Source organism: Haliotis rufescens, unplaced genomic scaffold, assembly GCF_023055435.1.
Source record: "Haliotis rufescens isolate VD_foot unplaced genomic scaffold, xgHalRufe1.0.p SCAF_13, whole genome shotgun sequence".
NCBI classification, from domain to species: domain Eukaryota; kingdom Metazoa; phylum Mollusca; class Gastropoda; order Lepetellida; family Haliotidae; genus Haliotis; species Haliotis rufescens.
In genome coordinates this window covers 6,208,022-6,234,226 of record NW_025963813.1, presented here as the reverse complement: position 1 = coordinate 6,234,226, position 26,205 = coordinate 6,208,022, and the positions used below count along the sequence as shown (strand labels likewise).

Here is a 26,205-nt window from a genome sequence, read left to right as displayed (position 1 = left end):
AGATTAACGTAAGTTTTCTAAAGTTTGTCTCTTATCATGTTTACATAATAATATCGCTTTTGTTGTTGATAAATGTGGTGATTTGGAGTTGATTTAAAAGCGTTGTGAAAATATCATATGCCATTAAGAAACACTATCGTGAATCTTTTGCCTGCCAGAATCCGAAAATCGTGGATAATGCAAAAATCAATAGTGTGGAATACCATTAAGATGTGATTTTATAAGATGGAAATGTATTCGGGATAACAGTTATGAATGCAGGTTTCATTCCAATGATATCCATCTGAACTAACTCTGCCCGGCTGCACCTAAGACCACAAGGCCATAATATTCTACCCTTAATCGAGTTTCAAATTCACGTTTTGTCTGAGTGGCAAACGCAATTACGAACCTTGGTGATACCAGTTTTTAAAAAATGTTTATTAATAGCATATTCAGGTCATGCTTCTCGGTGTGTGTTTAAAACTATTTTTACCTCAAATTTGACGGAATATTATGTTTAAAAATCGGACATACAATGTTCAGAGTATTTCATTACCAATTCTGTCTAGTTTATTGTGCTTCACATCACAGCTGAAAGTCAGTTTTGACGACTCTTTGCAATCACGCTGAGCAAGGTCATACCCCCGAGGCCTTCTGAAAGACACTTGTCGCGAGAAGTTCCGTCAGAATCCCAACAAACATGTACTCGTGTGACAATATTGTCTCGCATCTCCCTCGAGCCTCCATTTGTAGCGAATGCTCTACGAGATTTACTCCAACTGCAACCCGATAGCTCCTAATACAGTCCAAACCGGATCCTTCGGGATATTGATTGGCATAAGTTACAGTCAAGACACTGTTGAATAGTCAGGTTATCTGTCTTTTTACAGTAACGTACTTTTATACAAGGGATAATTGGTGTCGTCAATAAACAGATGTGTTTAGTGTGTTTTATGTAGGAGATATTCCAACCGTGTTTGAACAACGCGTTTTGTATTTGATTTTAAATACTTCATTTTCAACCCATACTTTATACATTGAGTGAGTGACCGTTATTGTTTATTACAGACATAAGATACTTCATTATCAACCAATGCTTTATACATCGAGTGAGTGACCGTTGCGGTTTATTACAGATATAAGATACTTCATTATCAACACTTACTTTATACATCAAGTGAGTGACCGTTGCGGTTTATTACAGATATAAGATACTCCATTATCAACACTTACTTTATATATCAAGTGAGTGACCGTTGCTGTTTATTACAGATATAAGATACTTCATTATCAACACTTACTTTATACATCAAGTGAGTGGCCGTTGCGGTTTATTACAGATGTAAGATACTCCATTATCAACACTTACTTTACACATCAAGTAAGTGATCGTTGTTGTTTATTACAGAGATAAGATGCTAATTATCAACACTTACTTTATACATCAAGTGCATTTTCCCATTAATTTTTGGAACACATTATAATCTTTGTGAAATGTCTAAAAAGCCCGTCCCCTCGCCTTAGGACCATTCTGTTCCCTTTCTTGTCAGAAATAAAATGCGCTTATAAGAAAAGAAGTGTACAAAGGTGACGAAACGCTAGATACTGCATGTTGTTCAGTGCGTTATATCACGCATCCATTCAAACATTTAAACGGCGAATTGCATGTAAATATTCAAATTGATAAACAAAAAATGTTCCGATTCACTGATTTTTTTATGTAACGGCAGCGTCCTTTCACTAAAAAGGATGTTCAATACAGTGAAACCTGGATAATCCAGACGTTTATATTTTCCCAGGGAAATCGTCTAGATTGAACATTTCCGTATCAACGAATTGTGATACAGAAACGTTATGTGTATAGAAGGACGAATACAGGCGAAAAACGGGGTTTGCAGACTGAGGGAGTTCCACTCTATATGTAACATTAAAATTACATGATTTATTATCAATATGGCCTGACCAGTGAGATACTTCAGTCATCACAGGCACAGGTGTGACAGCCGGAAGCATCCTTCTTGAAGCCGGACAGGCCACAGTCCAGTGTACATGCTTCAAGGATAGGGCATGGCGTCACTGAAACAAACGAGACATGGCGTTACTGAACAAATAGGACATGGTGTCACTGAAACAAAACAGTATATAGCGTCACCGAAACAAAACAGGATATGGCGTCACTGAAACAAACAGGATATGGCGTCACTGAAGCAAACAGTATATGACGTCACTGAAACAAAACAGGATATTGCGTCACTGAAACAAAACAGGATATGGCGTCACTGAAGCAAACAGGATATGGCGTCACTGAAGCAAACAGGATATGGCGTCACTGAAACAAAACAGGATATGGCGTCACTGAAGCAAACAGGATATGGCGTCACTGAAACAAAACAGGATATGGCGTCATTGAAGCAAAACAGGATATGGCGTCACTGAAGCAAACAGGATATGGCGTAACTTAAGGATGGACGTGGAATTTGTTGACTGCTGATGAAGAATCAAGTTCCATCATGATAAAAACGGAAAGTTTGCGTCGCGTACCAACAACGGAACCAGAACCGGTTGACACTGAAAATTGATTTATATGAACGTTCTGTGACCTTGGTGAGCACTCCAGGGCCAGCATTTCGGTACACCTAAACTGAACCCAGAATCCATTCCCGTGGTTCTCTCAGAATTTCGTAATTTTCGAGCGCAAGTCATACTCGGGCAAGAAGAGCTAGATGCTGATGACGGGGATTATCGTTCGAGGCGACGCGGTTAAATTTCCCGATGCACATACACGACTGTTTGGAGCTTTGCGATTTCTTTGGTAAGTAGAGCATTCAAATTCGTTATTTATTTAAAAACTAAAATTATGGCATTCGTTTTTGGTGAATGTGCACAAACTAACAGAAATTGTCTTTGATGATACCGGCCCTATTTGACGTCATTTGTAGACATTGAGGAATTCCCCCAAGCAGTTCGGAATATCTCTCCGCTCGACAGAAAACGTAATTCTACTGGTTAGTGTTCATCTGGGCGAGGTCATCAGTTACTGTCAATTTTTAACGTACAGGTCCTGACATCACTGAAACAAACAGAACATGGCGTCACTCAAACAAACGGGGCATGGCGTCACTCAAAACACACAGGATGCTGTTTCCCGAAATTCTCTTTGCCCTCCGACATCCTAAACACGTCATAAACCATCTCTTATATATTTGTGCGGTTTCACAAAGACCTCCTAACTTAACACGCAATCGAAAACAACCCCATAACCTAAGACAGGTTAGGGTCACTTTTACCTTGCAAACAAACAAAAAAACATTCAAAGTCATGGCGACACTGTTGAGGATGTAGACATTTTGAACAGGAGAAACAATAGGCGAGGGCGAATATTAAGGGATAGGAACTCAAGCTTGACAAAACTGACTGACAGGTATCGCTTCCCTCGGTACACCACACTACAGTTCCTTGATGGGTCAGCTCGGCCATCTCTCGGCCTAACCAAGTCTGTGTGCCCAACCTCTACCTTGTGCAAATGTTAGTAACACCTAGATACTAGTATTCAAAATGGGAGATCCCTCAGTAAACAAGGTGAGGTGAGGTGAAATGGGGCGTAACGTCGCGTCCAAGAGTATTGCACTTATATAGTTGGTTGTTGGTTGGTTGGTTTGTTGGTTGGTTGGTTTGTTGTTTAACGCCGCACTCAGCAATATTCCAGCTGTATGACGGCGGTCTGTAAATAATCGAGTCTGGACCAGACAATCCAGTGATTGATATCATGAGCATCGATCCACGCAATTGGGATTGATGACATGTATCAACCAAGTCAGCGAGCCTGACCACCCGATCCCGTTAGTCGCCTTTTACAAGCATGGTCGCCTTTTACGGCAAGCATCTGTTGCTGAAGACCTATTCTACCCCGGAATCTTCACGGGTCGCACTTATATAGTGACGTGCATGCACGTGCGTGTGTGGCTGCTTGTCTTAGTCCGGGCTGATGCCGATTTATGGTGCCAGCACACTGAGATACCATGCCGCAGTTATACATGAATACACAGTATACTGACTCCAAGCCGACCAGTCCTTGTTTTAGCCCCTTAATCTTGAATGCCAGACAGGGTAAAAACAAGTACCATCTTTTAACGTCTTTTGGTATGACGCGGACGGGGATCGAACCCCGGACCTTCCACTCTCCGGGTGGATGGTCTAACACTAGACCACGGAGGCAGTCCATAAAACAAGGATATCTACAACAAACAAACAAACAACAAATTCATGGAACGTTTGTTTAAATTCAGATATTGCTGAAGTGATTGGTCCAATGAGCATGATTATTGATGATTGGGTGTCATTTGTACCCCCATAAATTTATTATTTCAGTTCTTCATTCATTCCTAAAATTCTTAATACCTATGCTGTTGGCATGTTTTCATTCATGAATAAATACAAATTTTGTAAGCATATAACAGCTGTTTAGGTGTCTTCACAAATCAATAGCATGCTAGTTATTCAACCTGTTTGCACCTTTTGATAATATTACTGAGGTTGCCTGAGCCAGATGTACTGGACCAAAGGTGGACAGCATTTCTGCTGATAACCATAACATGGAGGGATGCAGAAACCTTATCAAGATCAACACAAGGTATTAAATGAGGTTGCATACATAACCAACAGTGATACTTTTACTCAGAGACCATATAATGTCAGTATTACCATACCATAAGTTGCAAGGAGGCATTTTTTTAACTCCACTGGCACCACTTTGTGACAACACTTGTAAATATTGCATGTTATTGTTTTTTTAGAATTTATGCGGAAAAAATGCATATATGCTATATCCAATAATAATGCAAATAAACAACAACAAAATAATAATAATCATAATCATAATCATAATCACAAGGAAACAGTTACATGAGTCACAGGCTTTAATCAAATTAAGGTAACAACAGGTGACAATGAGTTTCCAGTTTCAGTCTGTGTGTGGATGTCCCAGCTTCTCAGAGAGTATTTCCTCCAAGAGTGACACCTTCCTCTCCCCCTGAGCTGGTAATGCTTTGATCTCTCACAGAATATCTTCTGAAAAAATACAGACAAGTTTGTGTTACATTAATGATATTTAGATGTTCAGTAATATCATCCTATTGAATATTTCTGATCAGGATATAATACTGATAATCATAATGCTATATAGTAAACCAATCAACACCAAACTTTCATTGGATTTTCATCAACATGGCTTGCCTTTAGGTTTTCTTGGAAATAAAATGTGTATTATTATAATATAAACTAGATTTGGTGAGAAAATAAACTGATTTTATTAATGTCAATAAAAATTAATATGTCAATTTTAAATTCATAATGTCCAATACATACTGATTCTGATGGATCTGCATATCATCCACCCTCACTGAGACCTTTTCTGAAATGTATATAAATATTAAAATAATTATAACCAATGACATCTCACAAAAGATATTCAGCTTGTACACATGTAATAATGGCAGATATACTTGGATTATGTTTAATATAGCCCAGAAATTTAGCATTTCATTACCTTTGTTATTAACATTATATTATATTACACCTGTGCTTGTTCCACAATCAGCTTCTCCTGTGTTTGAAGCTGTCACTGTAGTGTGGTGTGTTGTGTGGAAAACACATCCTGTTAAGAATCTGGAACATATCAGTTTGTCAGTGCATTAAAATAATTTATATTGGAGTTTTGGTTAATTGTGCATCGCCTTTAAGTGTATTCATGGTTTTATTTATTAATATATTTTATATGTAAGGAAAAATGCCCATATGCAGGGGGTGGAAAAGGATCAAGAGTGTCAACAGATCAATTACAAATTTTATCAAAACAGAGAAATTACCAGCATTAAAATATCCAGGATCTTACTGATATGTATCTTTTGATTGTAAGTGAAAATATGTTGTTTTTCAACAATATATAACAACATGCATTAAAGTAACTTGTTAAATAAATATGACATGACAAAGCTACATCTTAACATAAAATGTATCAGGTTTTTGAAATTGGCTAAATGTAGCGTATTTACATCTTCAAAAACAAAGAAAGCAATGAATGTGAAGCATAATTTACAAAAGATGAATCCCTGTGTACTGTCTTCAGCTTCGTCAGCCACTGAAGGAATCATGCTAAACACTGTCAAAGTAAAAAATATTTTTTTAAAGTTTCAATCAATGGTGTAATTATAAACAAATACTGTCAATATTTGATACATTTACCAACAAGTAAATATATGATTTGTTTAAACAAGAAAGAAGTGAGCAAAGCTCACATACCCCCGTTATCTCCGCTGGTCAACAACAAATAATAAATAGTTTGTTAATTAATGAAATATTATATATTTCTAACTGATTGTAACTTCAATGTTTTAAAAACTAAGATTGAGTTCCAGTGACAATTGACCCCCCCCCCCCCCCCCAAATCATCTCCCATGTTACCAGTGTTCACTACGAGGAAGTAGATCACCATGAACACCTTTGAATAAAAATTTGATTGAGGGGTTACATAAGAAGAATTATGAAAAGGACCAAAAATTGTTGATATAAAAACACATAAAAAATAGAACAATATCATATGAGAAAATCAATAAATTAATAATTTCTATCTAGCCTTAACAGACATGGTAAAGAATTTATAAATTCAAACTGACACAAAGCACAGTTACTTATGATGATCTACATGAGTGGAAACAATTTTGGAAAATATATTAGCTATACAAAACCAGCCACAAAATTTCTAAATTCCATCATGTTTCCATGAAAACAGCAAAAGAGAAAACTTTCAGAATCTTATACAAGATAACAAAACAATCATAGTGGTTAATGTAGAAAGTTTGCTGAAGCTAGGATACATAATATTGTAAACATGGATCGTACAAAAACTCTACCCAAAATGTACGTTTCACCATGTTTCCATGGAAACGGCAAAAATAAAAAAAATTCAGAATCTTCAAACTAGCAAAGGGCACAAGTACTCATTGTGATAAATGTGTGTAGCAAGTTTGGTGAAGCTAGGGTGCATAGTTAAAAAGATATAGGCCGTACAAAACACCCACCCTAAAAGGTTAAGTTTCTAATGTTTCCATGGAAACGGCAAAAATTAAAAAATTCAGGATCTTCAAACTAGCAAAAGGCGCAAGTACTCATTGTGGTAAATGTCTGAGCAAGTTTGGTGAAGCTAGGGTGCATGGTTAAAAAGTTATAGGCCGTACAAAAGCTCGGACGGAAGGACGGACGGCAGGACAGACGAACGGAACGCTATAAACCCCCGATTTACTTCGTGAACAGGGGTATAATTACATATTTTTAAAACGTGAATCACAAGAAGGCAGTGTCATATCTTTACCATGTGTTTCCATGCCTCCAGAGATCCCCTCATCGGCACAGGAAATATTTAATTGTGGAATATATTTAAAGAAGGAATTGGTTGCTATATATTTTTAACATGTATACCGTATTCGACGTAATAAGCGCCCCTCTCTAATAAGCGCCCACGGAGATATTTGCTAATTTATTGGCTAGTGAACAATCCAAATTAGCACCCCTTCCGATTGATCAATGTACACACTACTTATTTATTCGTGTATAACGTGTGTGCTATTTGCAATCTTAATTATGGGAAATTAAAGTCTGGAAAAATATATCTGTCGTATATAAACATTTCAGGCTGTAGGCATAAACCACGAAATTTACGATCTTTCAACTCTGTTGTTTTTCACCAAAATAATATTCTAATAAGAGCCCCATACTTCTAATTTTGAGAACACCCTCGGTGCTTATTATGTCGAATACGGTAATACAAATTATCTTTTCGTGAATTATGTCTATTGTTGCACAAATTCATTAGGTTTCAAGACTCATTTCAATATTACCTTGTCAGTTACCTGTTAAAACACTTTGTCGGTAGTCTACATGAATCTATTTCTCTTGTTTACCTTCGGTTAGATTATTTGCCAGTTTTCCTAACATTCAACCACCTGGCTGACTCTGCCTTCATGGAACATGCCTTCATGTCTGTCCATTTTTTTCTTACTTCTTCTTGCCGGGTTATGTCACCAGTGGCATTTACCCTGATAGTTTTCTTTTGTTTAGAAACGTCCATGATATATTGTGGAAGTTTACTGTGTCGTCTGGTGCCACAAGCTCCTTCCCAGCGTGTGAAACCTTCGTCACACTCCTTGCATAGAGAGCTCTGCGAACGGGATTTCGCGGCGTGGAGCTTGCTGTTTCCACAAACTCCTCACAGCGATTGCCCGTTTGCGGAGCTCTCTATACTACATCGCTGCCGCCAGTCATGGCTCTCCACTGTGATTAGAGTTGAACTCGAAATCGAGTGATCGTTGTTTCGAACCAAGTGATGACTGCATGCCGTGACACCGTATACGCTTACCCCAATTTGAATAGTTTCTCATTTGTCAATTTGAATTTCCATTTCATTTCAACTATCATGTAACTGGTACAGTAAGAATGTAAGAGGGAAGTTACACTGTAGGTGATTTTCCGCCATCTTGCCGATAGGTTATTATTTACTATTCACACCTTCAGATTTGTAAACCAATGATGGAATTTCAGACTTTCATTAAAATGTCAACAGGTTTGTAAATATCTATACTTACCATATAAGCTCTTTGCGTCCATTTCCGGTGGGTTTATATGCCGTTGTTATGCACGTAAAGACGTCGGACAGAACTTTCTGCCAAATTCGTTTGTGTGTACAAAGTCACGTTTCGCGAATGTCAGTTTTGAGAAGCTTTTTTACGCACATCACATATATTTCACACTCAGCTGCGATACATACATTCCTTCTATATTTTTTCAATAAATGTCAAATTGTCAGACAGTTCAAGGGGAGGAGTAGGGTCCACAGCTGTAGTCAGACAGTTCAAGGGGAGGGGTAGGGCACACAGCTGTAGTCAGACAGTTCAAGTGGAGGGGTAGGGCCCATCAGCTGTAGTCAGACAGTTCAAGGGGAGGGGTAGGGCCCACAGCTGTAGTCAGACAGTTCAAGGTTAAGAGTAGGATCCACAGCTGTAGTCAGACAGTTCAAGGGGTGGGATAGGGCCCACAGCTGTAGTCAGACAGTTCAAGGTTAAGAGTAGGATCCACAGATGTAGTCAGACAGTTCAAGGGGAGGGGTAGGGCCCACAGCTGTAGTCAGACAGTTCAAGGGGAGGGGTACGGCCCATCAGCTTTAGTCAGACAGTTCAAGGTTAAGAGTAGGATCCACAGCTGTAGTCAGACAGTTCAAGGGGAGGGATAGGGCCCACAGCTGTAGTCAGACAGTTCAAGGTTTAGAGTAGGATCCACAGATGTAGTCAGACAGTTCAAGGGGAGGGGTAGGGCCCACAGCTGTAGTCAGACAGTTCAAGGTTAAGAGTAGGATCCACAGCTGTAGTCAGACAGTTCAAGGGGAGGGGTAGGGCCCATCAGCTGTAGTCAGACAGTTCAAGGTTAAGAGTAGGATCCACAGCTGTAGTCAGACAGTTCAAGGGGAGGGATAGGGCCCACAGCTGTAGTCAGACAGTTCAAGGTTTAGAGTAGGATCCACAGATGTAGTCAGACAGTTCAAGGGGAGGGGTAGGGCCCACAGTTGTAGTCAGACAGCTCAAGGGGAGGAGTAGGGCCCATCAGCTGTAGTCAGACAGTTCAAGGGGAGGGGTAGGGCCCATCAGCTGTAGTCAGACAGTTCAAGGGGAGGAGTAGGTCCCACACCTGTAGTCAGACAGTTCAAGGGGAGGGGTAGGGCCCATCAGCTGTAGTCAGACAGTTCAAGTGGAGGGGTAGGGTCCACAGCTGTAGTCAGACAGTTCAAGGGGAGGGGTAGGGTCCACAGCTGTAGTCAGACAGTTCAAGGGGAGGAGTCGGTCCCACATCTGTAGTCAGACAGTTCAAGGTTAAGAGTAGGATCCACAGCTGTAGTCAGACAGTTCAAGGGGAGGGATAGGGCCCACAGCTGTAGTCAGACAGTTCAAGGTTAAGAGTAGGATCCACAGATGTAGTCAGACAGTTCAAGGGGAGGGGTAGGGCCCACAGCTGTAGTCAGACAGTTCAAGGGGAGGGATAGGGCCCACAGCTGTAGTCAGACAGTTCAAGGTTTAGAGTAGGATCCACAGATGTAGTCAGACAGTTCAAGGGGAGGGGTAGGGCCCACAGCTGTAGTCAGACAGTTCAAGGTTAAGAGTAGGATCCACAGCTGTAGTCAGACAGTTCAAGGGGAGGGGTAGGGCCCATCAGCTGTAGTCAGACAGTTCAAGGTTAAGAGTAGGATCCACAGCTGTAGTCAGACAGTTCAAGGGGAGGGATAGGGCCCACAGCTGTAGTCAGACAGTTCAAGGTTTAGAGTAGGATCCACAGATGTAGTCAGACAGTTCAAGGGGAGGGGTAGGGTCCACAGCTGTAGTCAGACAGTTCAAGGGGAGGAGTCGGTCCCACATCTGTAGTCAGACAGTTCAAGGGGAGGGGTAGGGCCCATCAGCTGTAGTCAGACAGTTCAAGGTTAAGAGTAGGATCCACAGCTGTAGTCAGACAGTTCAAGGGGAGGGATAGGGCCCACAGCTGTAGTCAGACAGTTCAAGGTTAAGAGTAGGATCCACAGATGTAGTCAGACAGTTCAAGGGGAGGGGTAGGGCCCACAGCTGTAGTCAGACAGTTCAAGGGGAGGGGTAGGGCCCATCAGCTGTAGTCAGACAGTTCAAGGTTAAGAGTAGGATCCACAGCTGTAGTCAGACAGTTCAAGGGGAGGGATAGGGCCCACAGCTGTAGTCAGACAGTTCAAGGTTTAGAGTAGGATCCACAGATGTAGTCAGACAGTTCAAGGGGAGGGGTACGGCCCACAGCTGTAGTCAGACAGTTCAAGGTTAAGAGTAGGATCCACAGCTGTAGTCAGACAGTTCAAGGGGAAGGGTAGGGCCCATCAGCTGTAGTCAGACAGTTCAAGGTTAAGAGTAGGATCCACAGCTGTAGTCAGACAGTTCAAGGGGAGGGATAGGGCCCACAGCTGTAGTCAGACAGTTCAAGGTTTAGAGTAGGATCCACAGATGTAGTCAGACAGTTCAAGGGGAGGGGTAAGGCCCACAGTTGTAGTCAGACAGCTCAAGGGGAGGAGTAGGTCCCACAGCTGTAGTCAGACAGTTCAAGGGGAGGGGTAGGGCCCATCAGCTGTAGTCAGACAGTTCAAGGTTAAGAGTAGGATCCACAGCTGTAGTCAGATAGTTCAAGGGGTGGGATAGGGCCCACAGCTGTAGTCAGACAGTTCAAGGGGAGGGGTAGGGCCCATCAGCTGTAGTCAGACAGTTCAAGGGGAGGGGTAGGTCCCACAGTTGTAGTCAGACAGTTCAAGGGGAGGGATAGGGCCCATCAGCCGTAGTCAGACAGTTCAAGGGGAGGGGTAGGGCCCACAGCTGTAGTCAGACAGTTCAAGGGGAGGAGTAGGTCCCACAGTTGTAGTCAGACAGTTCAAGGGGAGGAGTAGGTCCCACAGCTGTAGTCCGACAGTTCAAGGGGAGGGGTATAGCCCATCAGCTGTAGTCAGACAGTTTAAGGTTAAGAGTAGGATCCACAGATGTAGTCAGACAGTTCAAGGGGAGGGGTAGGGCCCACAGCTGTAGTCAGACAGTTCAAGGGGAGGAGTAGGTCCCACAGTTGTAGTCAGACAGTTCAAGGGGAGGGATAGGGCCCATCAGCTGTAGTCAGACAGTTCAAGGGGAGGGGTAGGTCCCACAGTTGTAGTCAGACAGTTCAAGGGGAGGGATAGGGCCCATCAGCTGTAGTCAGACAGTTCAAGGGGAGGGGTAGGGCCCACAGCTGTAGTCAGACAGTTCAAGGGTAGGAGTAGGTCCCACAGTTGTAGTCAGACAGTTCAAGGGGAGGGATAGGGCCCATCAGCTGTAGTCAGACAGTTCAAGGGGAGGGGTAGGGCCCACAGCTGTAGTCAGACAGTTCAAGGGGAGGGGTAGGGCCCATCAGCTGTAGTCAGACAGTTCAAGGGGAGGGGTAGGGGCCATCAGCTGTAGTCAGACAGTTCAAGGGGAGGGGTAGGGCCCATCAGCTGTATTCGAACTGTGAGTTGAATATACCAACACTGATTGAGACACGGAAATACCTGTGCTGCATAAGGATCGACTTATTATTTAACTCCAATTTTTTTTACGCTTACCGTATTTACGGCAGATTAAAAAAAGCACAAACCGACTCTTTTTTGTACAGTGTACGGTTAATGAAGGTTTTTTCTTAAACTGCAGGATGAGAGTTACTGTACTAGCCAACCTGAAGGTGTAGGCGTTGGGGTTGTCGTTGCAGTGGTTGTAGTTGTAGTGATAGCAGTAGTTGAAGCACTGGTAGACGCATTAGTCGATGGTGTCGTCGACTTGGTGGTTCTTATAGTAGACGACGTAACGTGATCTAAAACAGATCAAATAGAAATTATCAGTCTTTTATTAAACGTCACACGATCGACATACGAGTTCCCGTATCCTTCCTATTGTCAATACATGTCCATGGTAGCGATGTGATGTGGTGAATGTTGTTACCATGCTCAGTATTAAGGGGATAAAACAAGGACAGTTCGACTCGGTGTCACACACACACCGCACACACGCACGCACGCACCGCACCGCACCGCACGCACACACACACACTCTCTCTCTCTCTCACACAAACATCGCACACACGCACGCATGCACGCACGCACTCTCTCTCTCTCTCTCTCTCTCTCACACACACACACACTCTCTCTCTCTTTCACTCATTCACAGAGTGTCAGTATACTGTGTTTGCGTGAGTGAGTGATTTGGGTTTAACGCCGCTTCTAACAATATTCCAGTTATATCGCGGCGTGTCCGAAATGCTAGAAAAATGCCTTTAGTCCGTTCAAGAAAGAAAGAATGTTTCACAGGTACCGATCTACAAACCTGTGGTTTGAACAATTTCAGCCCCAAGGAGTCCTATCGACAGGCGAAAACTTCGAACGAAAGCAGCAAATTCAGATGGATTATAAGTCCAAAGAGGGAAGTCTCATAAGCGCACACGAATCCGTAATAAAAAAGAAATTATAATGCTGTCTTCATAAAACATCTAAACCACCAAAAACAAGTCAATTGGAGAATGTTAGAAAATATCAAAACGACGCTGAATTTGTTTTGTCAACAGTGTCTCATGATGCATGTACACTGAGTTGGGTTTAACGACGCTTTTAACAGTATTCAGTTATACGACGGCGTGTCAGCTTAATGTAGGAGAAAAGCCCGAAGTGATGCAGGTCTTAGACGTTTACCACTGCAGTGAAACCCACGAGCACGGGTATGGTGCTGACAAACCTAGAAACATAATCGGGGCGAACCGGGATTCGAACCCACAATCATAGGTTTCTGGTGTGCCAAAGGGACGCAACTTAGCACAGCGAATCGCGGCGCCTTAGACGACTGGGCCACCCGTGTCCACTATGTACATTGTACACGACATGGAGTCTGCAGTATGGAAATGTATACAAGTTCTTTAGAGACAGAGGAAAATTTATTGATATATGCTCTTGGGCTTTCAAACCAAACAGTCTATGGTATGATATGTATAACAAAGAAGGTAAAGCTCGTCTCAAAACATTGACAACTTTGATACAGGGGTGATTTGGCGTACATTGTACACGCTTTATGAGCTGAAGGTACCCCTGTCTTGGTGTAGAATTCAGGAGGAAATTAAAGACACAATTAATGTTTCCAGGACTACTGACGGAAGACGGACGGAAGAACTTTCCTCTATACTGAAGAGGCCTTACAGATTTCGTATCTTAATAATAAACAATTACTCCATTTACATCTTAGGGATGCGGTTCTATCAGACTACAGTTGCAGTTACTGTACTGACACACATGAGGGGAAGCAGCTCTATCAGACACTGTACTGACACAGGAAGGGGAAGCGGCTCTATCAGACTACAGTTGCAGTTACTGTACTGACAAACATGAGGGGAAGCGGCTCTGTCAGACGCTGTACTGACACAGGTAGGTGAAGCAGCTCTATCAGACTACAGTTGCAGTTACTGTACTGACACACATGGGGGAAGCAGCTCTATCAGACACTGTACTGACACAGGAAGGGGAAGCGGCTCTATCAGACTACAGTTGCAGTTACTGTACTGACACACATGGGGGAAGCAGCTCTATCAGACACTGTACTGACACAGGAAGGGGAAGCAGCTCTATCAGACTACAGTTGCAGTTACTGTACTGACACACATGGGGGAAGCAGCTCTATCAGACACTGTACTGACACAGGAAGGGGAAGCAGCTCTATCAGACTACAGTTGCAGTTACTGTACTGACACACATTGGGGAAGCAGCTCTATCAGACACTGTACTGACACAGGAAGGGGAAGCGGCTGTATCAGACACTGTACTGACACAGGAAGGGGAAGCGGCTCTATCAGACTACAGTTGCAGTTACTGTACTGACACAGGAAGGGGAAGCAGCTCTATCAGACACTGTACTGAGACAGGAAGGGGAAGCAGCTCTATCAGACACTGTACTGACACAGGAAGGGGAAGCAGCTCTATCAGACACTGTACTGACACAGGAAGGGGAAGCAGCTCTATCAGACACTGTACTGACAATGGAAGGGGAAGCGGCTCTATCAGACTACAGTTGCAGTTACTGTACTGACAAACATGAGGGGAAGCGGCTCTGTCAGACGCTGTACTGACACAGGTAGGTGAAGCAGCTCTATCAGACTACAGTTGCAGTTACTGTACTGACACACATGGGGGAAGCAGCTCTATCAGACACTGTACTGACACAGGAAGGGGAAGCGGCTCTATCAGACTACAGTTGCAGTTACTGTACTGACACACATGGGGGAAGCAGCTCTATCAGACACTGTACTGACACAGGAAGGGGAAGCAGCTCTATCAGACTACAGTTGCAGTTACTGTACTGACACACATGGGGGAAGCAGCTCTATCAGACACTGTACTGACACAGGAAGGGGAAGCAGCTCTATCAGACTACAGTTGCAGTTACTGTACTGACACACATTGGGGAAGCAGCTCTATCAGACACTGTACTGACACAGGAAGGGGAAGCGGCTGTATCAGACACTGTACTGACACAGGAAGGGGAAGCAGCTGTATCAGACACTGTACCGACACAGGAAGGGGAAGCGGCTCTATCAGACTACAGTTGCAGTTACTGTACTGACACAGGAAGGGGAAGCAGCTCTATCAGACACTGTACTGAGACAGGAAGGGGAAGCAGCTCTATCAGACACTGTACTGACACAGGAAGGGGAAGCAGCTCTATCAGACACTGTACTGACACAGGAAGGGGAAGCAGCTCTATCAGACACTGTACTGACACAGGAAGGGGAAGCAGCTCTATCAGACACTGTACTGACAATGGAAGGGGAAGCGGCTCTATCAGACTACAGTTGCAGTTACTGTACTGACACACATAGGGGAAGCGGCTCTATCAGACACTGTACTGACACAGGAAGGGGAAGCAGCTCTATCAGACACTGTACTGACAATGGAAGGGGAAGCGGCTCTATCAGACTACAGTTGCAGTTACTGTACTGACAAACATGAGGGGAAGCGGCTCTGTCAGACGCTGTACTGACACAGGTAGGTGAAGCAGCTCTATCAGACTACAGTTGCAGTTACTGTACTGACACACATGGGGGAAGCAGCTCTATCAGACACTGTACTGACACAGGAAGGGGAAGCGGCTCTATCAGACTACAGTTGCAGTTACTGTACTGACACACATGGGGGAAGCAGCTCTATCAGACACTGTACTGACACAGGAAGGGGAAGCAGCTCTATCAGACTACAGTTGCAGTTACTGTACTGACACACATGGGGGAAGCAGCTCTATCAGACACTGTACTGACACAGGAAGGGGAAGCAGCTCTATCAGACTACAGTTGCAGTTACTGTACTGACACACATTGGGGAAGCAGCTCTATCAGACACTGTACTGACACAGGAAGGGGAAGCGGCTGTATCAGACACTGTACTGACACAGGAAGGGGAAGCAGCTGTATCAGACACTGTACCGACACAGGAAGGGGAAGCGGCTCTATCAGACTACAGTTGCAGTTACTGTACTGACACAGGAAGGGGAAGCAGCTCTATCAGACACTGTACTGAGACAGGAAGGGGAAGCAGCTCTATCAGACACTGTACTGACACAGGAAGGGGAAGCAGCTCTATCAGACACTGTACTGACAATGGAAGGGGAAGCGGCTGTATCAGACTACAGTTGCAGTTACTGTACTGACACACATATGGGAAGCAGCTCTATCAGACACTGTACTGACACAGGAAGGGAAAGCGGCTCTATCAGACTACAGTTGCAGTTACTGTACTGACACAGGAAAGGGAAGCGGCTCTATCAGACACTGTACTGACACAGGAAGGGAAAGCGGCTCTATCAGACTACAGTTGCAGTTACTGTACTGACACAGGAAGGGGAAGCAGCTCTATCAGACACTGTACTGACACAGGAAGGGGGAAGCGGCTCTATCAGACACTGTACTGACAATGGAAGGGAAAGCGGCTGTATCAGACTACAGTTGCAGTTACTGTACTGACACAGGAAGGGGAAGCAGCTCTATCAGACTACAGTTGCAGTTACTGTACTGACACACATAGGGGAAGCGGCTCTATCAGACACTGTACTGACACAGGAAGGGGAAGCGGCTGTATCAGACACTGTACTGACAAAGGAAGGGGAAGCAGCTCTATCAGACACTGTACTGACAATGGAAGGGGAAGCGGCTGTATCAGACTACAGTTGCAGTTACTGTACTGACACACATATGGGAAGCAGCTCTATCAGACACTGTACTGACACAGGAAGGGAAAGCGGCTCTATCAGACTACAGTTGCAGTTACTGTACTGACACAGGAAGGGGAAGCGGCTCTAGCAGACACTGTACTGACACAGGAAGGGAAAGCGGCTCTATCAGACTACAGTTGCAGTTACTGTACTGACACAGGAAGGGGAAGCAGCTCTATCAGACACTTACTGTTCTGACACACATTGGGGAAGCGGTTCTTTCAGGCACTTACTGTACTGACACAGGAACGGGAAGCGGTTCTATCAGACACTTACTGTTCTGACACACATTGGGGAAGCGGTTCTTTCAGACACTTACCGTACTGACACAGGAACGGGAAGCGGCCCTATCATACACTTACTGTTCTGACACACATTTGGGAGGCGGTTCCATCAGACACTTACTGTTCTGACACACATTGGGGAAGCGGTTCTTTCAGACACTTACTGTACTGACACAGGAACGGGAAGCGGCCCTATCATACACTTACTGTTCTGACACACATTTGGGAGGCGGTTCCATCAGACACTTACTGTTCTGACACACATTGGGGAAGCGGTTCTTTCAGACACTTACTGTACTGACACAGGAAGGGGAAGCGGCCCTATCAGACACTTACTGTACCGACACACGAAGGGGAAGCGGTCCCATCAGACACTTACCGTACTGACACAAGTAGTGAAAACGGCCGGTGGCAAACAGGAGTCCCCCATTGCAACTGGTGTCTTTCCACAAGCCTGAGTATGTCTCCATGAGGACACAGTCCTCGTTCGTCCCTAGCAGCGACCCGGGCTCTCCGTTCGCCCAATGATGGTACGAGTACATTGCTCCTGTAATCATACACTAAAATGGCAGAATAGCTTCTAAACAACACGTTCTCAATATAAATTGTCTGGGAGACTGTACACGTACCCGCTCCCTGTCCCCCTCCTAACCCATCCTCTCACATCCCCACCTACCCTATTCCACTCATGATCACTCTACTGTTAAGCCTAAACATACTCACACACTCACATACTTATCCACCCATCCACCCTCGTAAATGATCCAGGAAAGATCCGGGTTTAGAACATGTCTTCAGCAACCCTCTTCAGCTTGTAAGAAGCGACTAACGGGATCGGGTGGTCAGGCTCGCTGACTTGGTGGATAGTGGATTAATATCATCGTATCAATTGCGTAGATCGATGCTCATGATATCAATAACTGTCTGGTAATATTTGTCTGGTCTAGACTCGATTATTTACAGACCGCTGTCATATAGCTTGAAGATTGCTGAGTGCTGCGTTAAACAACAAACCCTCCTGACCCCATGCAATCACCCAACCACACATTTATGAACTTACACAGCCAATTTACAAGGCACAATATCACACTGATCAACATTCACGGTAGGGTAGCCCAGTGGTTAAAGTCCTTGATCGTCATACCGCTCGGTTCCTTATGTGAGTACTATGCGTAACGCTCTTTTTACGCGTCCGCGGTCGTAATATGGCTGGAATAAAGCTAAAAGCAACTCATTCATTCTCTCACTGTTTGCAGAAGTTCTGCGGAATATTTATAAACACGATCGTATTGACCAGGAAACAGGAAGTATTTGAATATATATATATATATATATATATATATATAAAGGCTTATATATATATAATATATATATATATATATAATGGTTGTATGATCTGGAACGTGATAAAACGGACTAAAATAGAACAACGGTAACTACAAGCGTGTCTGTCAATACCATTCATCTTTCAATGCGTTGTTTCTAAACGCATCTAACGAGCTCCTTAGAAGCGTCTTGAATCAAATACATGTGGTTGTAAGACAAAATTATTTGACAGGCAGGAGTGCAGTAAATCTGTTTCAAACACCCGCTGAAATATAACCATTTTAGCATCGAAAAGATGCACATTTTCCATTCTTATAATCGGAGTGGCGCATTAATACGTCAGACAACGACCATGAGTGACGTATGGACTGTATCATGTAACTGTTCCACATATCTCCTTCAATACTGACCAGCTCCATGGTGATTTTAACGTAACACTTAAACTAGTATTCATTTATTTCGGAAGCTGAGGTTTATTCCCTCCGTTTTAAATATGTTCTCAATATATTCATCTCACAATGTAAGGTACAATATGGCAAATAATTACATTTCCTTGAATCAAACTACGCAACGTGCGATTTGTCCGTTTGACAAGCCGGAAGTGACTATCCAGAGTAACTATCCAGAGTAACTATCCAGAGTAACTATCCTTCTGGTAGCGGTGATTGAATATGAATTTATGCCGCTGGTAGCAATATTCACGGCAGGGGACATCAGAAAGATCGAACACTTTAACAACAAGGCTACCCCATTGTCCCGTGTAACCGTCACTGATAAATGTGGGAAGAAGTACACCCTGGAATCAAGAGGATGGTCTCACCATTGTCCCATTTCCATTGCCCCTCCCTCTCCGCGTCGGACAGACCGATCCACACTTCCGCTCCATTAAACTTAAGGTTCTTGACCAGTCCTTCGTGCACACACACCAATGTGGTCCAGTCGGGTATGGCCACCAAGTTACCTCCCCTTGTACCACATGCTTTCTGAGCGTCAACGGCATGCGCTATTTGCGTCGAGATCTGATAGGTATGGGAACGGAAGCTGAATGTGTCGTGTGCGGGACTGGTGATGGTGTAGGGGCAGGTGGTAACTGCAACATTGAGATGGAGAGATCAACACGATGTTGCTGATGGCGCCTACGTTTCAAGTTAGAGTGAGTGAGTGAGTTGGGTTTAACGCCGCTTTTAACAGTATTCCAGTTATATCACGGCGTGTCAGCTTAATGTGGGAGGAAAGCCCGAAGTGATGCAGGTCTCAGACGTTTACCACTTAGGTGAAACCCACGAGCACGGGTATGGTGCTGACAAACCTAGAAACATAATCGGGGCGAACCGGGATTCGAACCCACAATCATAGGTTTCTGGCGTGTCCAAGGGACGCAACTCTGCACAGCGAATCGCGGCGCTTTAGACGACTGGGCCACCCGTGCCCCCCTTCAAGTTAGAGGTCGGAGTAGAATATGACCCATGAAGTTGACTGATCTGAGTTGGTTCTAAGCCACCATGGATCCAAGCCGGACATGGGGATAGTTTACTAGATTACCAGGGGCGTCGACGTCCTTGTTGAAGATGACATACCTAACGTGGTGGATTGGGGTCGAGTTGTGAGTTCGGTCGTTGTCGAAGACAGGCTCTCTAGAAATAGATTGTAAAAAAAGACTTGACAACATTCATAGTCCCAGAACCATATATATTCTTAAGCCTAGAACACTAGCAACAATATATACAATGGGTTGGAAATATGCATAACCCTAGACAGACTGAGTTTGGTTCAACACCGCTTTTAACACTTTTCCACTTATATCACGGCTTGTCAGCCTAAAGTGTGAGGAAATCCCCGAAGTGATGCAGATATCAGACGTTTACCACTTTGGTGAAACCCACGAGCACGGGTATGGTGCTGACAAACCTAGAAACATAATAAGGGCGGACCGGAATACGAACTCACGATCATAGTTTTCTGGCGCGCCCAAGGGACGCAACTCTGCACAGCGAATCGAGGTGCCTCAGGCGACTGGGCCATCCGTGCACCTGAATAAGCCTAGACAACTAGTTACATAATATAATATGAAATGCAAACGCCAGAAAATAACCAGCCTCGATTATCCGACCATCCGATTCCATATACAATACATAATCCAATACTAAAATTCGTCTCTGATTCTGACATGAATTAAATGTAAACAAAACTTGTTAGAGTACAAAATCGGATGTATATTGTTTTCCTCGTCCGTGGTGTGTTCCGAATGTATGAAATGAATGTGTTGATCGTTTTGGTTGCGTCTTATTGGTTGGTTTTGGTCCTCTGTGTTGACATTTTCTCATGATCAAATGGACGCTATTCAAGTCTAACATTAATCCACATTATCTTGGCGTTTAGTACATTATTAACTGCCCCGAGTGTTCCCTGAGTGCACCTGCTACTCGTGCAGACAGGATGTTATATATATGGATCACTTGCTTGCGCATTGTTACTGTCATCATTATTGCCAACTGTACAGCCACACTTCCGAGGAACGACAAGACGCGGCTTGGTGGTAGAAGGGCGATAACTCTGTTTTGTCCTCAATTGATATATACTCCAATAAAAAGACGTGTCTTTACCATACATTTAAAAGATATTGGTATGCAATAAGATTGACACTATAAATTGGCATCAGTCCGGACTAGTAAAAACAGCAAAACACACACACACACACACACACACACACACACACACACACACACACACACACACACACACAAATTAGGACGCTTCAATAGCATAACCTCTCTCGCTCTCTCTTTCTCCCTCTACTTCGGCTACGAATAGCACTACGACAACAACACAATGTACTTACGAAATTCACATATGTAGTTGAGTCTGACGTATCTTGGGATGAGGAAGCCGTATGAGGAGCATGCAGCGTTATGCCACGTCCACGTCCCCGTCGCCATGTACACACAATGTTTACGACCGTCAAATGTATTGCTGGATGGAGAACCCGAGGCCCAGTTCCTGTACAGGTCGACAGAGCCTACAGGGAATAAATTAGTTGATAACAAATATATGAATTTTTGGGTCACGGGTCAGTCGTCTAACGCGCCCCAATTCGTGAACAGTTACGTCAGGTCGACCTTGCGATAGTCAAATCATATTCAGCAGAGGAAAGTGGGCTAGTGGCTCTTGCATGGGGAAGATGACCACTCTTCAATTACCCAAGCCCTCAAAGTGTCTGGAATTACCCCTGCCATAACCTACCACATGTCAAGATCCACCGTGCCCCAGCTTACCACTTGTCCAGATCCACCCTGCCCAGCTAACCACTTGTCCAGATCCACCCTGCCCAAGCTAAACACTTGTCCAGATTCACCCTGCCCAGCTAACCTCTTGTCCACATCCACCCTGCCCAGCTAACCACTTGTCCAGATCCACCCTGCCCAACTAACCACTTGTCCAGATCCACCCTGCCCCAGCTAACCACTTGTCCAGATCCCCCCTGCCCCAGCTAACCACTTGTCCAGATCCACCCTGCCCCAGCTAAACACTTGTCCAGATACCCCCTGCCCCAGCTAACCACTTGTCCAGATCCACCCTGCCCAGCTAACCACTTGTCCAGATCCACCCTGCCCAGGCTAACCACTTGTCCAGATCCCCCCTGCCCCAGCTAACCACTTGTCCAGATCCACCCTGCCCAACTAACCACTTGTCCAGATCCACCCTGCCCCAGCTAACCACTTGTCCAGATCCCCCCTGCCCCAGCTAACCACTTGTCCAGATCCACCCTGCCCAAGCTATCCACTTGTCCAGATCCACCCTGCCCAGCTAACCACTTGTCCAGATCCACCCTGCCCCAGCTAACCACTTGTCCAGTTCCACCCTGCCCAGCTAACCACTTGTCCTGATCCACCCTGTCACAGCTAACCATTTGTCCAGATCCACCCTACCCAGTGAACCACTTGTCCAGATCCACCCTGCCCCACCCTACCACTTGTCCAGATCCACCCTCGCCCACCCTACCACTTGTCCAGATCCACCCTGCCCCACCCACCCCCTTGTCCAAATCCACCCTGCCCCACCTTCCCCCTTGTCCAAATCAACCCTGGCCCACCCTACACTTGTCCAGATCCACCCTGCCCCACCCTACCACTTGTCTAGGTCCACCCTGCCCCACCCTACCACTTGTCCAGATCCACCCTGCCCCACCCTAACACTTGTCACGATCCACCCTTCCCCACCCTACCTCTTGTCCAGATCCACCCTGGCCCACCCTAACACTTGTCCAGATCCACCCTGCCCAACCCTACCACTTGTCCAGGTCCACCCTGTCCCATCCTACCTCTTGTCCAGATCCACCCTGCCCCACCCTACCACTTGTCCAGATCCACCCTGCCCCACCCTACCACTTGTCCAGATCCACGTGTTGGTGGGTGCGGTCAGGCCGATCCACACTCCTGTCCCCACGTATCTTGTCTGCAACACCGACTCCAGGTACTGCTGCATGGAGTCACTCGCCACTTCCACCAGGTGGCCTCCTCTTTGTCTGTGGAGAGAAGGGAATGTTGTATACCACCACGTCAATCGTCAAACCTCGCCTCTGTCCTTCACCACAAAGAAGACTCAGCTGAGAATGTGGGAAATGAGGATACTTGTGGCCATACAGTAAACAGGCTGCCGCCTAAACACGCTCACGGGCGCCCTTTTTTAATGGGGCTTTAACTGTTGATTTGTTAACTGTTAACTTTCGTTAGTCTTATATATACGTATGAATATAACAAGTACAGCTTCCTGGACACCGAAGTAGAATATCAGTGGACATTGTCAGCGAACTTGACATTTTGCAGACTCAGTCATGATAAGCAACGTTAGAAATTTGCACTAGTCATGTAGCCCACTACATCATAAGGGCAAGTAGAAATTAGCCATTTCTAAGGGCTTTGCTATATTTCATCATGAAAAAGACTCGTGGACTAAATTTGTTAGTTTCTACCGCTGATAAGGAGGTAAATGATTTTACTGTCCCTCAGTATTCGTTAACAAATAAATCCAAAAATTTAGAACTGACATTGCAACGCTTTTTATTTTAGTTATAATATAAGGTACAATAAGTGTTTCAACAAAGAAATACGTACATACAGTCTCGCTCTGCAGATGTCCACGTTGCTGTCTTGCCCAGGACGAACTCAAGACACCGTTTGTTGAACACCTTCACCAGGGAGCTTCCTGCTGCGGGCGTCGGACAGTGACTTGTCTGTGTTGTGCATGCTGAATGAGTGCAACTACATGTTACAGATTATACCACGTTGACATGCAGATTGTGATAGATCATTGGGCAGACAACGGGTTAGAGTGTAAGATGCGATGCCACATAATGCTCTCCAGATGGCACGCTACACAACACACCAGGTGACACACTATATGATACACTACGAGCTTTCCAGATGTCACAGTCCGCGGAACATTACATGGAATTCTACCCGGAACACTACATGGTATTCTACATGGAATACTACTACATGGAACACTACATGGTATTCTACATGGAATACTACATGATATTCTACATGGAATACTACATGGAACACTACATGGTATTCTACATGGAATGCTACATGATATTCTATAAGGTATTCTACATGGAATACTACATGGAACACTACATGATATTCTACACAGAACACTACAAAGTATTCTACATGGAACACTGCATGGAACACTACACGGTGTTCTACATGGAACACTACATGGAACACAACATGGAACACAACATGGAACACTTCATGGAACACAACATGGGACACTACATGATATTCTACACGGAACACTACATAGTATTCTACATGGAACACTGCATGGAACACTACACGGTGTTCTACACGGAACACTACATGGAACACAACATGGAATACAACATGGAACACTTCATGGAACACAACATGGGACACAACATGATATTCTACACGGAACACTACATGGAATTCTACTTGGAACACTACACGGAACACTACATGATATTCTACACGGAACACTACATGGAATTCTACTTGGAACACTACACAGAACACTGCATGATATTATACACGGAACACTACATGGTATTCTACATGGAACACTACATGATATTCTACATGGAACACTACATGGAACATTACATGATATTCTACATGGAACACTACATGGTATTCTACATGGAACACTACATGATATTATACATGGAACACTACATGGAACACTACATGGTATTCTACATGGAACACTACATGGTATTCTACATGGATCACCACTTGTTCTCAAGATGGCACAATACACGGCAAACTACATTGGACACTGCCTGGTCTACATGGCTCTCTACATTCTCTGATAACGGGATATATCACATTCATTTCTACATCCAACATTCCCCCTTGAAGATCCGGGTTACAACTGACCTTCATCGGTCTGTGCTTGTCATAAGAGGCAACTATCGGGATCGGGTGGTCAGACTGGGTGGCCATGTTAATGCATGTCATCGGATCCCGATTGCGTACATCGATCGAAGAAGCATCTTACCTGTTATAAGATACAGCAGAACTCCTACAAAGCTCCCGAAATTCATTTTTATTGCGCTGACATACTAATTCCTCACAACAAACACGTCCTGCTAAAGAGGTGATTTGACGACAGTGGCGACAGGCCCAGTCTGTGTGCATAGAGACGTAGCTACTCGGGAAAGACCTATTTACTAGATGTCGTCCTGACCCAAACGACACGACTTACCCTCAGCAGAAGAGGTATTCTAAGGAAGGGACATGTTAAGATAAAATTAAACATATCAGACGATAAGATGTTAAATCTTCGGCGAAAGTCGTATGATGTCTGGAATAATATCTCGTGACCTCAATGATTGTCTCGTGAGGTGAGGTGAGGTGAAATGGGGTTTAACGTCGCGTCCAACATTATTGCACTTATATAGAGACGTGCATGCACGTGTATGTGTGTGGCTGCTTGTACTAGTCCGGACTGATCTGATGCCGATTTATAGTGCTAGCACACTGAGATACCATGCCGCAGTTTACCATGAACACCCCACTCAGACCCAGTATACTGACTCCGAGCCGACCAGTCCTTGTTTTAGCCCCTTAATGCCGAGCGCCAGACAGGGTAAAACAAGTACCGTCTTTTAACGTCTTTTGGTATGACGCGGCTGGGGATCGAACCCCGGACCTTCCGCTCTCCGGGCGGACGCTCTACCATTAGACCACGGAGGCGGTCGATTGTCTCGTGATGTTTTCACTCCAGTTAATATAACTATAATGTTGAAATTAGTTGAGCACTGTTCAACCATATCTCAGCTATACCTGAAATTAGCGACATGTTATATAATTAAATAATGAATATCAGTCAGGGCAGTGGGATAGCCTACCGGTTAAAGCGTTTGCTCGTAACGCCTGAGGTCCGGGTTCGATTTTATTCGTTGTAGGATGTGTTGAGCATGTTTTCTGGTTTTCCATCCCGTGATATTGCTGAAAGTAGCGTAAAACCGTACTCACTCTTTTCCGAAACATTTCTGGCCAAAGACAAAATTATTTTCGATGCTTATTAGATGAATTAACACTAATAAGGTTGAGAAATCACTCGGGGTAAATTGCATCCTACTGCACATATAAATAAAGAATAGTATATCTACATTATGTCGAGATTCGTTTTCTCGAATGTACCGATATCTCGAACATATTCTGCGGTCCCGCCCCATTTTATATAAACATATGAATATGACCGCTTATCTCGAATTCGAGATAAAAATACAT

General features: G+C 44.3%; 1 protein-coding gene and 1 long non-coding RNA gene across 2 annotated transcripts; both read right to left on the bottom strand.

Moving 5' to 3' along the window:
* Window positions 1-1,401: 1,401 nt before the first annotated feature.
* LOC124117172 (C-type mannose receptor 2-like) lies at window positions 1,402-25,124 on the bottom strand. The gene is made up of 9 exons (XM_046478927.2): window positions 24,968-25,124; window positions 23,551-23,683; window positions 22,822-22,961; window positions 21,279-21,455; window positions 20,017-20,073; window positions 19,260-19,529; window positions 17,493-17,660; window positions 12,268-12,402; window positions 1,402-2,058 (listed from the first exon to the last, which is right to left on the bottom strand). Exons 1-9 carry the CDS (start codon window positions 25,011-25,013, stop codon window positions 1,958-1,960), a joined length of 1,227 nt encoding a protein of 408 aa, XP_046334883.1. The 5' UTR covers window positions 25,014-25,124; the 3' UTR covers window positions 1,402-1,957.
* On the bottom strand, window positions 4,884-8,281 carry LOC124117173. Its single transcript, XR_006858235.2, has 5 exons — window positions 7,938-8,281; window positions 6,077-6,139; window positions 5,528-5,646; window positions 5,347-5,392; window positions 4,884-5,049 (listed from the first exon to the last, which is right to left on the bottom strand). It is a non-coding gene; the product is annotated as an uncharacterized LOC124117173 (long non-coding RNA).
* Window positions 25,125-26,205: the final 1,081 nt, after the last annotated feature.

Excerpts from the sequence above, each read along its gene's own strand:
- LOC124117172 (XM_046478927.2), bottom strand. The coding sequence starts at position 25,013 with ATGAATTTCGGGAGCTTTGTAGGAGTTCTGCTGTATCTTATAACAG. Across the intron at positions 22,962-23,550 it reads TCTGCAGAGCGAGACTGTAT|ACAAAGAGGAGGCCACCTGG; the intron begins GTACGTATTTCT and ends TTCTCTCCACAG. Across the intron at positions 19,530-20,016 it reads ACCCCAATCCACCACGTTAG|TTACCACCTGCCCCTACACC; the intron begins GTATGTCATCTT and ends TCAATGTTGCAG.